This window comes from Coregonus clupeaformis, unplaced genomic scaffold (genome assembly GCF_020615455.1).
Source record: "Coregonus clupeaformis isolate EN_2021a unplaced genomic scaffold, ASM2061545v1 scaf0117, whole genome shotgun sequence".
NCBI lineage: Eukaryota > Metazoa > Chordata > Actinopteri > Salmoniformes > Salmonidae > Coregonus > Coregonus clupeaformis.
Genome location: NW_025533572.1, coordinates 432,501 through 450,557, shown reverse-complemented (window position 1 = coordinate 450,557; position 18,057 = coordinate 432,501). Strand labels below are relative to the sequence as shown.

Genomic DNA, 18,057 nt, shown 5'->3' with positions numbered 1-18,057 from the left:
CGAGGAGGAGGAGGAGGAGGAGGAGGAGGAGGAGGAGGAGGAGGGAGGGTTTGGGGAAAGTTTGGAGTTGGACACTCAGACTGAGAGAATGATTCTACTACAAGACCAGAGAGGGGAGGAGAGGGAGAGAGAGGGGGAGGAGAGAGAGGCCGCTAACTCACAGCATGAGAGAGGGAACAGGGAGAAGGGCGTAGAGGAGAAACCAACCGATGTTAACCCACCGAACCCCTCACCAGGCAACAGTATCCATGGCAACCCCCATACCCATGGTTCCCATGACAACACTGCGCCCAGATACAACTTCTCCCTGACTGACAGCCAGATGGAACACGTCCTCGACGACCAGGTACACACACTCAACCACAGCCACCATGATGATGATGGTGGTGGTGATGATGGTATTGGTGGTGGTGGTGATGATGGTATTGGTGGTGGTGGTGATGATGATGGTAGTGTACTCTTCCTCCACCAGATCTTGGCAGGCGATAATGATGATGATGATGAAGCCCTCCCACCCCCTAGCGCACGCCGCTCCTCAGTGAGCAATGAGAACAGTCTAAACGGCAGTAGCAGCTTCCTATTTGACAGCCTGTACGACAGCTCCTTATTGGTTGGGCTTAGCCACGACTCTGACCAATCAGAGGAGGAGAAGGAGGAGGGGCCTGTTGCCATGGAGACCAGTCTCCTGTCCAACCAGCAGCGGCGACGCAGCGGGCTCCTAGCCAATCAGGAGGCAGAGGAACAGGAGGCCGTCCAATGGGGCGAGTCGTCCTTCAACCTATCAGAGTGGGGCGACTCTCTGCTGGTTGGAGAGCACTTCCTGGAGAGGCGGAGCCTGCTGAGACACAGGGAGCGACCGCAACACGAACAAGACTGCGGTCAGACAGACAGACCCCAACCTGACCACGGGGAAACAGAGCAACAAGGACCTAAACACAACCACAGCAACGGTTTGACGGAGCGACCGCAACACAGCAGTCTGCTAGATGAACCCAAAGACAACCATAACCCTAACCAGACAGACAGATTGACACAGAACACTGGTGGAGCAGAGGTGGAACCTTCCTGGTCAGAGAGAGGGGAAGATGGAGGGATTGAGAAGGAGAGAGATGGAGGGATTGAGAAGGAGAGAGATGGAGGGATTGAGAAGGAGAGAGATGGAGGGATTGAGAAGGAGAGAGATGGAGGGAGAGGTGTTGCAGTGTATGAAGGCAGTCTGTTTAAACGACCTGCATCACAGAGAGATGGAGTGAGAGAGGAAAACAGAAGAAGAGAGGAGAGAGAGAAGAGGAGAGAGTCTGAACCCTCCCTCCACTGCAGCCCTGGACTCCAGGACATCTTCGATCGTTGGCCTAGCATGTCTGACCAGCCTTCACAACACACACACACTCTGCTTCCACCAGCTCACACACTCACACACCCGGTACAGATCCACACACACCCAGGACAGAAGCACACACTCACACACCCGGTACAGATCCACACACTCACACACACAGCTGTTGCCAACCAAGAGACAGAGGACAGTTTGACTGGTCTGACAGGTCTAACAGCACTGGTACATGCTGAGGAGGACAGAGACACAGAGAGACCAGCTAGCAGCCACACAGAGACAGGAGAGAGCAGTGTGAGACGAGGGGAGACAGGGGGACACCTGGGGGAGAGACGAGGGGAGACAGGGGGACACCTGGGGGAGAGACGAGGGGAGACAGGGGGACACCTTGGGGAGAGACGAGGGGAGAGAGGGGACACCTGGGGGAGAGACGAGGGGAGACAGGGGGACACCTGGGGGAGAGACGAGGGGAGACAGGGGACACCTGGGGGGAGACGAGGGGAGAAAGGGGGACACCTTGGGGAGAGACGAGGGGAGAGAGGGGGACACCTGGGGGAGAGACGAGGGGAGACAGGGGGACACCTTGGGGAGAGACGAGGGGAGACAGGGGGACACCTTGGGGAGAGACGAGGGGAGACAGGGGGACACCTTGGGGAGAGACGAGGGGAGACAGGGGGACACCTTGGGGAGAGACGAGGGAGAGAGGGGGACACCTTGGGGAGAGACGAGGGAGAGAGGGGGGACACCTGGGGGAGAGACGAGGGGAGACAGGGGGACACCTTGGGGAGAGACGAGGGGAGACAGGGGGACACCTTGGGGAGAGACGAGGGGAGACAGGGGGACACCTTGGGGAGAGACGAGGGGAGACAGGGGGACACCTGGGGGGAGAGACGAGGGGAGATCAGGGGGGACACCTTGGGGAGAGACGAGGGAGACAGGGGGACACCTTGGGAGAGAGACGAGGGGAGACAGGGGGACACCTGGGGGAGAGACGAGGGGAGACAGGGGGACACCTTGGGGAGAGACGAGGGGAGACAGGGGGACACCTGGGGGAGAGAGACGAGGGGAGATCAGGGGGGGCTCATGGGGACCTCGTCCCCCCAACTCCAGAAACAGTCAAACTGACCACCTCCTCTGTCCAATCACCTCACGCCATGAGGACTATCAACCAACAATCACCTCACACCACGAGGACTATCCACCATTCAGCTCTCACCACCAGACCTCTCAACCAACCAACTCTTACTTCCCATCCTCTCAACCAATCAAATCCCACCCCTCGACCTATCCACCAATCAGCTCACTCCACCCACCTCCCTGACCAACCAGCAGTCTCTGTTGGTCCCCAGTCCCTGAAACCAGATCCCAAAATGCACACACACTCTTACTCAGCCCCCAAAACAGCCCCCAAACCTCCCCCTCCCCCCAAAACAGCCCCCAAACCTCCCCCTCCCCCCAAAACAGACCCTAAACCTCCCCATCACCCCAAAACAGCCCCCAAACCTCCCCATCACCCCAAAACAGCCCCCAAACCTCCCCCTCCCCCCAAAACAGACCCTAAACCTCCCCCTCACCCCAAAACGTTGCTAGACTCTCCTCCTGTTCCCACAGCTCCCCCAATCCTCTCCCCCTCCTCCCCCCCATCTCTGACGGACGAGGGCTTCACCCTCCAGCTCTCCCAGGATGCATCTCTCTCTCCCAGCAGCCCTAGCGGTGGGCTGGCCATCATAGACGTGGCGAGCGACAGAACGCTGTTCTACACATTTATAGAGGAGTGGAGGAGGAAGGAGAGGTACTCCCTCGTTCCCGCCTGTGGAATGACAGACGGGACACACGGAGGAGACGGCGGGAGAGGAGGGAGAGGAGGAGACGGCGGGAGAGGAGGGAGAGGAGGAGACGGCGGGATGCAGCAGAGAGGTGACCGCACGCATAGACACTCACACCAGGGCTAGAACTTCCTGGCGGAGGCTGTGTTGAGTGGCTGTAATGCATGCCTCGTGCCCCATGATTATTATTACTATATTATTTATCCCAAACCAGATTCATTTCTGAAGTTGTTCATTTGCTATGTCGTTTATTTATCATACACACAAATAGCCTAGTTTGATGTGAATGTCAGTGAGAGCACGCAACTCCTCCAACAGCTGGTTTGGTTGATGAACTCTTCCAACAGCTGGTTGATGAAGACTTCAACAGCTGGTTGATGAACTCTTCCAACAGCTGGTTGATGAACTCCTCCAACAGCTGGTTGATGAACTCTTCCAACAGCTGGTTGATGAACTCCTCCAACAGCTGGTTGATGAACTCTTCCAACAGCTGGTTGATGAACTCTTCCAACAGCTGGTTGATGAACTCTTCCAACAGCTGGTTGATGAACTCTTCCAACAGCTGGTTGATGAAGACTTCAACAGCTGGTTGATGAAGACTTCAACAGCTGGTTGATGAACACTTCAACAGCTGGTTGATGAACTCTTCCAACAGCTGGTTGATGAACTCTTCCAACAGCTGGTTGATGAAGACTTCAACAGCTGGTTGATGAACACTTCAACAGCTGGTTGATGAACTCTTCCAACAGCTGGTTGATGAACTCTTCCAACAGCTGGTTGATGAAGACTTCAACAGCTGGTTGATGAAGACTTCAACAGCTGGTTGATGAAGACTTCAACAGCTGGTTGATGAACTCTTCCCAGAGTCAGATGAAGCCCTTTATCTACTGGCCCAGAGTCAGATGAACTTGTGTATCAAATGTGTTTGTGTCTGTGTGCAGTTTGAATGTAGGTGCCATCTAGCGTTAGCACAATGACTGGAAGTCTATGGGAACAGCTAGCTTGCTAGTTAGCATTGGCTTGAGAAACTACCTCTTAACTTCCTTCATACTGGACACAGAGACATACAAATGGTATCCAGGAGTTCATCAGATAAAGGGCCTCGTTGGGGAAGGAGATAAAGGACTTCATTGTCAAAATCCTGAACTATCCCTTTAAGGCCAAGTGGCCTTAACCCTAATGAAATTCCAGGTCTGACTCTCTCTTACACACACACACACACACACACACACGACTACGTACGCTTATTCAGTGTTATCAATGTTTTCTATGATTGAGTCCTAGTTATTGATGTTTCTATGATGTGCGTAGGTCTTCCCCAAAGTTCCTTTGGAAGTGTGGCGTTAACAGGACTGGCTGTCTGCTGGGGAGGAACAGACTGTTACTTCATATCACTGCTACAGCAGCAGAGTACCGGTACCTTCACCATATCACTACTACAGGGCAGAGTACCGGTACCTTCACCATATCACTACTACAGCAGCAGAGTACCGGTACCTTCACCATATCACTACTACAGGGCAGAGTACCGGTACCTTCACCATATCACTACTACAGGGCAGAGTACCGGTACCTTCACCATATCACTACTACAGCAGCAGAGTACCGGTACCTTCACCATATCACTACTACAGGGCAGAGTACCGGTACCTTCACCATATCACTACTACAGCAGCAGAGTACCGGTACCTTCACCATATCACTACTACAGCAACAGAGTACCGGTACCTTCACCATATCACTACTACAGCAGCAGAGTACCGGTACCTTCACCATATCACTACTACAGCAGCAGAGTACCGGTACCTTCACCATATCACTACTACAGGGCAGAGTACCGGTACCTTCACCATATCACTACTACAGCAGCAGAGTACCGGTACCTTCACCATATCACTACTACAGGGCAGAGTACCGGTACCTTCACTATATCACTACTACAGGGCAGAGTACCGGTACCTTCACCATATCACTACTACAGGCAGAGTACCGGTACCTTCACCATATCACTACTACAGGCAGAGTACCGGTACCTTCACCATATCACTACTACAGCAGCAGAGTACCGGTACCTTCACCATATCACTACTACAGCAACAGAGTACCGGTACCTTCACCATATCACTACTACAGGGCAGAGTACCGGTACCTTCACCGTATCACTACTACAGGGCAGAGTATCGGTACCTTCACCATATCACTACTACAGGGCAGAGTACCGGTACCTTCACCATATCACTACTACAGGGCAGAGTACCGGTACCTTCACTATATCACTACTACAGGGCAGAGTACCGGTACCTTCACTATATCACTACTACAGGGCAGAGTACCGGTACCTTCACCATATCACTACTACAGGGCAGAGTACCGGTACCTTCACCATATCACTACTACAGGGCAGAGTACGGTACCTTCACCATATCACTACTACAGGGCAGAGTACCGGTACCTTCACCATATCACTACTACAGGGCAGAGTACCGGTACCTTCACCATATCACTACTACAGGGCAGAGTACCGGTACCTTCACCATATCACTACTACAGGGCAGAGTACCGGTACCTTCACCATATCACTACTACAGGGCAGAGTACCGGTACCTTCACCATATCACTACTACAGGGCAGCGTACCGGTACCTTCACCATATCACTACTACAGGGCAGAGTACCGGTACCTTCACCATATCACTACTACAGGCAGAGTACCGGTACCTTCACCATATCACTACTACAGGGCAGAGTACCGGTACCTTCACCATATCACTACTACAGCAGCAGAGTACCGGTACCTTCACCATATCACTACTACAGGGCAGAGTACCGGTACCTTCACCATATCACTACTACAGGGCAGAGTACCGGTACCTTCACCATATCACTACTACAGGGCAGAGTACCGGTACCTTCACCATATCACTACTGCAGGGCAGAGTACCGGTACCTTCACCATATCACTACTACAGGGCAGAGTACCGGTACCTTCACCATATCACTACTACAGGGCAGAGTACCGGTACCTTCACCATATCACTACTACAGGGCAGAGTACCGGTACCTTCACCATATCACTACTACAGGGCAGAGTACCGGTACCTTCACCATATCACTACTACAGGGCAGAGTACCGGTACCTTCACCATATCACTACTACAGGGCAGAGTACCGGTACCTTCACCATATCACTACTACAGGGCAGAGTACCGGTACCTTCACCATATCACTACTACAGGGCAGAGTACCGGTACCTTCACCATATCACTACTACAGGGCAGAGTACCGGTACCTTCACCATATCACTACTACAGGGCAGAGTACCGGTACCTTCACCATATCACTACTACAGGGCAGAGTACCGGTACCTTCACCATATCACTACTACAGGGCAGAGTACCGGTACCTTCACCATATCACTACTACAGGGCAGAGTACCGGTACCTTCACCATATCACTACTACAGGGCAGAGTACCGGTACCTTCACCATATCACTACTACAGGGCAGAGTACCGGTACCTTCACCATATCACTACTACAGGGCAGAGTACCGGTACCTTCACCATATCACTACTACAGGGCAGAGTACCGGTACCTTCACCATATCACTACTACAGCAGCAGAGTACCGGTACCTTCACCATATCACTACTACAGGGCAGAGTACCGGTACCTTCACCATATCACTACTACAGGGCAGAGTACCAGTACCTTCACCATATCACTACTACAGCAGCAGAGTACCGGTACCTTCACCATATCACTACTACAGGGCAGAGTACCGGTACCTTCACCATATCACTACTACAGGAGCAGAGTACCGGTACCTTCACCATATCACTACTACAGGGCAGAGTACCGGTACCTTCACCATATCACTACTACAGGGCAGAGTACCGGTACCTTCACCATATCACTACTACAGGGCAGAGTACCGGTACCTTCACCATATCACTACTACAGGGCAGAGTACCGGTACCTTCACCATATCACTACTACAGGGCAGAGTACCGGTACCTTCACCATATCACTACTACAGGGCAGAGTACCGGTACCTTCACCATATCACTACTACAGGGCAGAGTACCGGTACCTTCACCATATCACTACTACAGGGCAGAGTACCGGTACCTTCACCATATCACTACTACAGGGCAGAGTACCGGTACCTTCACCATATCACTACTACAGGGCAGAGTACCGGTACCTTCACCATATCACTACTACAGGGCAGAGTACCGGTACCTTCACCATATCACTACTACAGGGCAGAGTACCGGTACCTTCACCATATCACTACTACAGGGCAGTGCACGGTACCTTCACCATATCACTACTACAGGGCAGAGTACCGGTACCTTCACCATATCACTACTACAGGCAGAGTACCGGTACCTTCACCATATCACTACTACAGGGCAGAGTACCGGTACCTTCACCATATCACTACTACAGCGCAGAGTACCGGTACCTTCACCATATCACTACTACAGGGCAGAGTACCGGTACCTTCACCATATCACTACTACAGGGCAGAGTACCGGTACCTTCACCATATCACTACTACAGGGCAGAGTACCGGTACCTTCACCATATCACTACTGCAGGGCAGAGTACCGGTACCTTCACCATATCACTACTACAGGGCAGAGTACCGGTACCTTCACCATATCACTACTACAGGGCAGAGTACCGGTACCTTCACCATATCACTACTACAGGGCAGAGTACCGGTACCTTCACCATATCACTACTACAGGGCAGAGTACCGGTACCTTCACCATATCACTACTACAGGGCAGAGTACCGGTACCTTCACCATATCACTACTACAGGCAGAGTACCGGTACCTTCACCATATCACTACTACAGGGCAGAGTACCGGTACCTTCACCATATCACTACTACAGGGCAGAGTACCTTCACCATATCACTACTACAGGGCAGAGTACCGGTACCTTCACCATATCACTACTACAGGGCAGAGTACCGGTACCTTCACCATATCACTACTACAGGGCAGAGTACCGGTACCTTCACCATATCACTACTACAGGGCAGAGTACCGGTACCTTCACCATATCACTACTACAGGGCAGAGTACCGGTACCTTCACCATATCACTACTACAGCAGCAGAGTACCGGTACCTTCACCATATCACTACTACAGGGCAGAGTACCGGTACCTTCACCATATCACTACTACAGGGCAGAGTACCGGTACCTTCACCATATCACTACTACAGGGCAGAGTACCGGTACCTTCACCATATCACTACTACAGGGCAGAGTACCGGTACCTTTACCATATCACTACTACAGGGCAGAGTACCGGTACCTTCACCATATCACTACTACAGGGCAGAGTACCGGTACCTTCACCATATCACTACTACAGCAACAGAGTACCGGTACCTTCACCATATCACTACTACAGGGCAGAGTACCGGTACCTTTACCATATCACTACTACAGGGCAGAGTACCCGGTACCTTCACCATATCACTACTACAGGGCAGAGTACCGGTACCTTCACCATATCACTACTACAGCAGCAGAGTACCGGTACCTTCACCATATCACTACTACAGGGCAGAGTACCGGTACCTTCACCATATCACTACTACAGGGCAGAGTACCGGTACCTTCACCATATCACTACTACAGGGGCAGAGTACCGGTACCTTCACCATATCACTACTACAGGGCAGAGTACCGGTACCTTCACCATATCACTACTACAGGGCAGAGTACCGGTACCTTCACCATATCACTACTACAGGGCAGAGTACCGGTACCTTTACCATATCACTACTACAGGGCAGAGTACCGGTACCTTCACCATATCACTACTACAGGGCAGAGTACCGGTACCTTCACCATATCACTACTACAGGGCAGAGTACCGGTACCTTCACCATATCACTACTACAGGGCAGAGTACCGGTACCTTCACCATATCACTACTACAGGGCAGAGTACCGGTACCTTCACCATATCACTACTACAGGGCAGAGTACCGGTACCTTCACCATATCACTACTACAGCAGCAGAGTACCGGTACCTTCACCATATCACTACTACAGGGCAGAGTACCGGTACCTTCACCATATCACTACTACAGGGCAGAGTACCGGTACCTTCACCATATCACTACTACAGGGCAGCGTACCGGTACCTTCACCATATCACTACTACAGGGCAGAGTACCGGTACCTTCACCATATCACTACTACAGGGCAGAGTACCGGTACCTTCACCATATCACTACTACAGGGCAGAGTACCGGTACCTTCACCATATCACTACTACAGGGCAGAGTACCGGTACCTTCACCATATCACTACTACAGGGCAGAGTACCGGTACCTTTACCATATCACTACTACAGGGCAGAGTACCGGTACCTTCACCATATCACTACTACAGGGCAGAGTACCGGTACCTTCACCATATCACTACTACAGGGCAGAGTACCGGTACCTTCACCATATCACTACTACAGGGCAGAGTACCGGTACCTTTACCATATCACTACTACAGGGCAGAGTACCTGTACCTTCACCATATCACTACTACAGGGCAGAGTACCGGTACCTTCACCATATCACTACTACAGGGGCAGAGTACCGGTACCTTTACCATATCACTACTACAGGGCAGAGTACCGGTACCTTCACCATATCACTACTACAGCAGCAGAGTACCGGTACCTTCACCATATCACTACTACAGGGCAGAGTACCGGTACCTTCACCATATCACTACTACAGGGCAGAGTACCGGTACCTTCACCATATCACTACTACAGCAGCAGAGTACCGGTACCTTCACCATATCACTACTACAGGGCAGAGTACCGGTACCTTCACCATATCACTACTACAGGGCAGAGTACCGGTACCTTCACCATATCACTACTACAGGGCAGAGTACCGGTACCTTTACCATATCACTACTACAGGGCAGAGTACCGGTACCTTTACCATATCACTACTACAGGGCAGAGTACCGGTACCTTCACCATATCACTACTACAGGGCAGAGTACCGGTACCTTCACCATATCACTACTACAGCAACAGAGTACCGGTACCTTCACCATATCACTACTACAGGGCAGAGTACCGGTACCTTTACCATATCACTACTACAGGGCAGAGTACCGGTACCTTCACCATATCACTACTACAGGGCAGAGTACCGGTACCTTCACCATATCACTACTACAGCAGCAGAGTACCGGTACCTTCACCATATCACTACTACAGGGCAGAGTACCGGTACCTTCACCATATCACTACTACAGGGCAGAGTACCGGTACCTTCACCATATCACTACTACAGGGCAGAGTACCGGTACCTTCACCATATCACTACTACAGGGCAGAGTACCGGTACCTTCACCATATCACTACTACAGGGCAGAGTACCGGTACCTTCACCATATCACTACTACAGGGCAGAGTACCGGTACCTTTACCATATCACTACTACAGGGCAGAGTACCGGTACCTTCACCATATCACTACTACAGGGCAGAGTACCGGTACCTTCACCATATCACTACTACAGGGCAGAGTACCGGTACCTTCACCATATCACTACTACAGGGCAGAGTACCGGTACCTTCACCATATCACTACTACAGGGCAGAGTACCGGTACCTTCACCATATCACTACTACAGGGCAGAGTACCGGTACCTTCACCATATCACTACTACAGCAGCAGAGTACCGGTACCTTCACCATATCACTACTACAGGGCAGAGTACCGGTAACTTCACCATATCACTACTACAGCAGCAGAGTACCGGTACCTTCACCATATCACTACTACAGGGCAGAGTACCGGTACCTTCACCATATCACTACTACAGCAGCAGAGTACCGGTACCTTCACCATATCACTACTACAGGGCAGAGTACCGGTACCGTCACCATATCACTACTACAGGGCAGAGTACCGGTACCTTCACCATATCACTACTACAGGGCAGAGTACCGGTACCTTCACCATATCACTACTACAGGGCAGAGTACCGGTACCTTCACCATATCACGACTACAGGGCAGAGTACCGGTACCTTCACCATATCACTACTACAGGGCAGAGTACCGGTACCTTCACCATATCACTACTACAGGGCAGAGTACCGGTACCTTCACCATATCACTACTACAGGGCAGAGTACCGGTACCTTCACCATATCACTACTACAGGGCAGCGTACCGGTACCTTCACCATATCACTACTACAGGGCAGAGTACCGGTACCTTCACCATATCACTACTACAGGGCAGAGTACCGGTACCTTCACCATATCACTACTACAGGGCAGAGTACCGGTACCTTCACCATATCACTACTACAGGGCAGAGTACCGGTACCTTTACCATATCACTACTACAGGGCAGAGTACCGGTACCTTCACCATATCACTACTACAGGGCAGAGTACCGGTACCTTCACCATATCACTACTACAGGGCAGAGTACCGGTACCTTCACCATATCACTACTACAGGGCAGAGTACCGGTACCTTTACCATATCACTACTACAGGGCAGAGTACCTGTACCTTCACCATATCACTACTACAGGGCAGAGTACCGGTACCTTCACCATATCACTACTACAGGGCAGAGTACCGGTACCTTTACCATATCACTACTACAGGGCAGAGTACCGGTACCTTCACCATATCACTACTACAGCAGCAGAGTACCGGTACCTTCACCATATCACTACTACAGGGCAGAGTACCGGTACCTTCACCATATCACTACTACAGGGCAGAGTACCGGTACCTTCACCATATCACTACTACAGGGCAGAGTACCGGTACCTTCACCATATCACTACTACAGGGCAGAGTACCGGTACCTTTACCATATCACTACTACAGGGCAGAGTACCGGTACCTTCACCATATCACTACTACAGGGCAGAGTACCGGTACCTTCACCATATCACTACTACAGCAACAGAGTACCGGTACCTTCACCATATCACTACTACAGGGCAGAGTACCGGTACCTTTACCATATCACTACTACAGGGCAGAGTACCGGTACCTTCACCATATCACTACTACAGGGCAGAGTACCGGTACCTTCACCATATCACTACTACAGCAGCAGAGTACCGGTACCTTCACCATATCACTACTACAGGGCAGAGTACCGGTACCTTCACCATATCACTACTACAGGGCAGAGTACCGGTACCTTCACCATATCACTACTACAGGGCAGAGTACCGGTACCTTCACCATATCACTACTACAGGGCAGAGTACCGGTACCTTCACCATATCACTACTACAGCAGCAGAGTGCCGGTACCTTCACCATATCACTACTACAGGGCAGAGTACCGGTACCTTCACCATATCACTACTACAGCAGCAGAGTACCGGTACCTTCACCATATCACTACTACAGGGCAGAGTACCGGTACCTTCACCATATCACTACTACAGGGCAGAGTACCGGTACCTTCACCATATCACTACTACAGCAGCAGAGTACCGGTACCTTCACCATATCACTACTACAGGGCAGAGTACCGGTACCTTCACCATATCACCATAGCGCTACTCTCTCGCTCTCTGTCATAGGAACTGCCCTCCTCCGTTCCTATGACAGTCATAATTCCAGCAGTTAAATACAACAAAACATTATTTATCAAAAAATCTATCTATTGATATAGTTTTTGAACCATATTGTTTGTTTGGGATAGCTGGACTGGCGTTCTCAATTAGTTGAAAGCACGTGAATGTTCAGAGTTTACAAGTTGTGTTTTCACACACTCTGACGTGTCATTGACGTAGAATGACTGTCCCACAGAGATGAGCGCCAGTCTGGCCCCGCCCCCGCTGGCTGCTGATTTGCCGGTTGAAGAGAGGATGGAGCAGATGAGGGCCTGTCTGAGTAAATCATTGGCCGACGGGGAAGGGGGTGTGGTCATGACTTATGACATCATCCAGGTGTACAAGACGCTGGTGCTGAGCTGTGGTATCTCCCTGGAGGGGCCCTGTGAAGACCTGAAGGTATACAGACACACACTCACAGAGACAGAGGTAGAGAGAGACAGAGGTAGAGAGAGACAGAGGTAGAGAGAGACAGAGGTAGAGAGAGAGACAGAGGTAGAGAGAGAGACAGAGGTAGAGAGAGAGACAGAGGTAGAGAGAGAGACAGAGGTAGAGAGTGAGACAGAGGTAGAGAGTGAGACAGAGGTAGAGAGTGAGACAGAGGTAGAGAGTGAGACAGAGGTAGAGAGAGAGACAGAGGTAGAGAGAGAGACAGAGGTAGAGAGAGAGACAGAGGTAGAGAGAGAGACAGAGGTAGAGAGAGAGACAGAGGTAGAGAGAGAGACAGAGGGAGAGAGAGAGACAGAGGTAGAGAGAGAGACAGAGGTAGAGAGAGAGACAGAGAGAGAGAGAGAGGTACACACATTTATAAACAAGCTGTGTAGGTGGAGTTTTATATAACTGTGTATATCTCTGTGTGTGTATATCTGTGTGTGTGTATCTCTTTGTGTGTGTGTGTATCTCTGTGTGTGTGTGTAGGTGGCGTGTTGGCTGTTGGACCCGGGTAGTGAAGAGAGAACTCTAACGAACATGGTCACCTGCTACTGTCCAGTGGATCTACCTCTGCTGGACGGCCACTCACCCACAGCCTCCCCCCGACTGCAAGCAGCCATAGACAGTGTGCTGATACACAGCACCATGAGACACCTCACTACGCTGCTGGAGAAAGACGGAATGATCAGTAAGGAACTTTCTACCTAGTCTGTCTGTCTGTCTGTGGTGTCCTCTCTCTCTCTCTCTCCCTCTCTCTCTCTCTCTCTCTCTCTCTCTCTCTCTCTCTCTCTCTCTCTCTATCTCCCTCTCTCTCAATTCAATTTCAATTTAAGGGCTTTATTGGCATGGGAAACGTGTGTTAACATTGCCAAAGCAAGGGAAGTAGATAGTAAACAAAAGTGAAATAAACAATAAATATTAACAGTAAACATTACACTCAGAAGTTTCAAAAGAATAAAGACATTTCAAATGTCATATTATGTATATATACAGTGTTGTAACAATGTGCAAATAGTTAAAGTACAAATGGGAAAATAAATAAACATAAATATGGGTTGTATTTACAATGGTGTTTGTTCTTCACTGGTTGCCCTTTTCTTGTGGCAACAGGTCACAAATCTTGCAGCTGTGATGGCACACTGTGGTATTTCACCCAATAGATATGGGAGTTTATCAAAATTGGGTTTGTTTTCGAATTCTTTGTGGATCGCTGTAATCTGAGGGAAATATGTGTCTCTAATATGGTCATACATTTGGCAGGAGGTTAGGAAGTGCAGCTCAGTTTCCACCTCATTTTGTGGGCAGTGTGCACATAGCCTGTCTTCTCTTGAGAGCCAGGTCTGCCTACGGCGGCCTTTCTCAATAGCAGGGCTATGCTCACTGAGTCTGTACATAGTCAAAGCTTTCCTTAAGTTTGGGTCAGTCACAGTGGTCAGGTATTCTGCCACTGTGTACTCTCTGTTTAGGGCCAAATAGCATTCTAGTTTGCTCTGTTTTTTTGTTTGTTCTTTCCAATGTGTCAAGTAATTCTCTTTTTGTTTTCTCATGATTTGGTTGGGTCTAGTTGTGTTGTTGTTGTTGTTGTCCTGGGGCTGTGTGGGGTCTGTTTGTGTTTGTGAACAGAGGCCCAGGACAAGCTTACTTAGGGGACTCTTCTCCAAGTTCATCTCTCTGTAGGTGATGGCTTTGTTATGGAAGGTTTGGGAATCGCTTCCTTTTAAGTGGTTATAGAATTTAACGGCTATTTTCTGGATTTTGATAATTAGCGGGTATTGGCCTAATTCTGCTCTGCATGCATTATTTGGTGTTTTACGTTGTACACGGAGGATGTTTTTGCAGAATTCTGCATGCAGAGTCTCAATTTGGTGTTTGTCCCATTTTGTGAATTCTTGGTTGGTGAGCGGACCCCAGACCTCACAACCATAAAGGGCAATGGGTTCTATAACTGATTCAAGTATTTTTAGCCAGATCCTAATTGGTATGTCAAATTTTATGTTCCTTTTGATGGCATAGAAGGCCCTTCTCTCAGATCGTTCACAGCTTTGTGGAAGTTACCTGTGGCGCTGATGTTTAGGCCGAGGTATGTATAGTTTTTTGTGTGCTCTAGGGCAACGGTGTCTAGATGGAATTTGTATTTGTGGTCCTGGCAACTGGACCTTTTTTGGAACACCATTATTTTTGTCTTACTGAGATTTACTGTCAGGGCCCAGGTCTGACAGAATCTGTGCAGAAGATCTAGGTGCTGCTGAAGGCCCTCCTTGGTTGGTGACAGAAGCACCAGATCATCAGCAAACAGAAGACATTTGACTTCAGATTCTAGTAGGGTGAGGCCGGGTGCTGCAGACTGTTCTAGTGCCCTCGCCAATTCGTTGATATATATGTTGAAGAGGGTGGGGCTTAAACTGCATCCCTGTCTCACCCCACGGCCCTGTGGAAAGAAATGTGTGTGTTTTTTGCCAATTTTAACCGCACACTTGTTGTTTGTGTACATGGATTTTATAATGTCGTATGTTTTTCCCCCAACCCCACTTTCCATCAATTTGTATAGCAGACCCTCATGCCAAATTGAGTCAAAAGCTTTTTTGAAATCAACAAAGCATGAGAAGACTTTGCCTTTGTTTTGGTTTGTTTGTTTGTCAATTAGGGTGTGCAGGGTGAATACGTGGTCTGTCGTACGGTAATTTGGTAAAAAGCCAATTTGACATTTGCTCAGTACATTGTTTTCACTGAGGAAATGAACTAGTCTGCTGTTAATGATAATGCAGAGGATTTTCCCAAGGTTGCTGTTGACGCATATCCCACGGTAGTTATTGGGGTCAAATTTGTTTCCACTTTTGTGGATTGGGGTGATCAGTCCTTGGTTCCAGATGTTGGGGAAGATGCCAGAGCTAAGGATGATGTTAAAGAGTTTAAGTATAGCTAATTGAAATTTGTGGTCTGTATATTTTATCATTTCATTGAGGATACCATCAACACCACAGGACTTTTTTGGGTTGGAGGGTTTGTATTTTATCCTGTAGTTCATTCAATGTAATTGGAGAATCCAGTGGGTTCTGGTAGTCTTTAATAGTTGATTCTAAGATTTGCATTTGATCATGTATATTTTTTTGCTGTTTGTTCTCTGTTATAGGGCCAAAAAGATTGGAGAAGTGGTTTACCCATACATCTCCGTTTTGGATAGATAGCTCTTCGTGTTGTTGTTTGTTTATTGTTTTCCAATTTTCCCAGAAGTGGTTAGAGTCTATGGATTCTTCAATTACATTGAGCTGATTACTCTCTCTCTGTCTCTCTCTCTCTCTCTCTCTCTCTCTCTCTCTCTCTCTCTCTCTGTCTCTCTCTCTCTCTCTCTCTGTCTCTCTGTCTCTCTCTCTCTCTGTCTCTCTCTCTCTCTCTCTCTCTCTCTCTGTCTCTCTCTCTCTCTCTCTCTCTCTGTCTCTCTCTCTGTCTCTCTGTCTCTGTCTCTGTCTCTCTCTCTCTCTCTCTCTCTCTCTCTCTCTCTCTGTCTCTCTCTCTCTCTCTCTCTCTCTCTCTCTGTCTCTCTCGCTCTCTCTCTCTCTCTCTCTCTCTCTCTCTCTCTCTCTCTCTCTCTCTCTGTCTCTGTCTCTGTCTCTCTCTCTCTGTCTCTCTCTCTCTGTCTCTCTGTCTCTCTCTCTCTCTCTCTCTCTCTCTCTCTCTGTCTCTCTCTCTGTCTCTGTCTCTGTCTCTGTCTCTGTCTCTGTCTCTGTCTCTGTCTCTGTCTCTCTCTCTCTCTCTCTCTCTCTCTCTCTCTCTCTCTCTCTCTCTCTCTCTCTCTCTCTCTCTCTCTCTCTCTCTCTCTCTCTCTCTCTCTCTCTGTCTCTGTCTCTGTCTCTCTCTCTCTCTGTCTCTGTCTCTGTCTCTCTCTCTCTCTCTCTCTCTCTCTCTCTGTCTCTCTCTCTCTCTCTCTCTCTCTCTCTCTCTCTGTCTCTCTGTCTCTCTCTCTCTCTCTCTCTCTCTGTCTCTCTCTCTCTCTCTCTCTGCTCTCTCTCTCTCTCTCTCTCTCTCTCTCTCTCTCTCTCTGTCTCTGTCTCTGTCTCTCTCTCTCTGTCTCTCTCTCTCTGTCTCTCTGTCTCTCTGTCTCTCTCTCTCTCTCTCTCTCTCTCTCTCTCTGTCTCTCTCTCTGTCTCTGTCTCTGTCTCTGTCTCTGTCTCTGTCTCTGTCTCTGTCTCTGTCTCTCTCTCTCTCTCTCTCTCTCTCTCTCTCTCTCTCTCTCTCTCTCTCTCTCTCTCTCTCTCTCTCTCTCTGTCTCTCTCTGTCTCTGTCTCTGTCTCTCTCTCTCTCTGTCTCTGTCTCTGTCTCTCTCTCTCTCTCTCTCTGTCTCTCTCTCTCTCTCTCTCTCTCTCTCTCTCTCTGTCTCTCTGTCTCTCTCTCTCTCTCTCTCTCTCTGTCTCTCTCTCTCTCTCTGTCTCTCTCTCTCTCTCTCTCTCTCTCTCTCTCTCTCTCTCTCTCTCTCTCTCTCTCTCTCTCTCTCTCTCTCTCTCTCTCTCTCTCTCTCTCTCTCTCTCTCTCTCTCTCTCTCTCTCTCTCTCTGTCTCTGTCTCTGTCTCTGTCTCTGTCTCTGTCTCTGTCTCTCTCTCTGTCTCTGTCTCTGTCTCTGTCTCTGTCTCTGTCTCTGTCTCTGTCTCTCTCTCTCTGTCTCTGTCTCTCTCTCTCTCATTCTGTCTCTCTCTCTGTCTGTCTGTCTCTCTCTGTGTAGATGTGTTCCGCAGTGTGGAGATGCCTTCCCAGGTGTGCCTGGCTCTGCTAGAGCTGAATGGGGTTGGCTTCAGCTGGGAGGAATGTGACCGGCAGAAACACG

At 49.6% G+C, this 18,057-nt stretch overlaps 1 protein-coding gene across 1 annotated transcript in view; it reads left to right on the top strand.

The window, feature by feature from the left end:
- polq (polymerase (DNA directed), theta) overlaps positions 1-18,057 on the top strand; it is a 119,378-nt gene that overhangs the window by 55,416 nt on the left and 45,905 nt on the right. The window contains exons 19-25 of the mRNA XM_045213510.1: positions 237-346; positions 473-878; positions 2,798-3,250; positions 4,471-4,575; positions 13,006-13,208; positions 13,728-13,929; positions 17,956-18,057. The exon at positions 17,956-18,057 is cut by the window's right edge and continues 92 nt beyond it. Coding sequence (XP_045069445.1) covers positions 237-346; positions 473-878; positions 2,798-3,250; positions 4,471-4,575; positions 13,006-13,208; positions 13,728-13,929; positions 17,956-18,057 — 1,581 coding nt within the window. The remainder of the gene's footprint in view (positions 1-236; positions 347-472; positions 879-2,797; positions 3,251-4,470; positions 4,576-13,005; positions 13,209-13,727; positions 13,930-17,955) is intronic.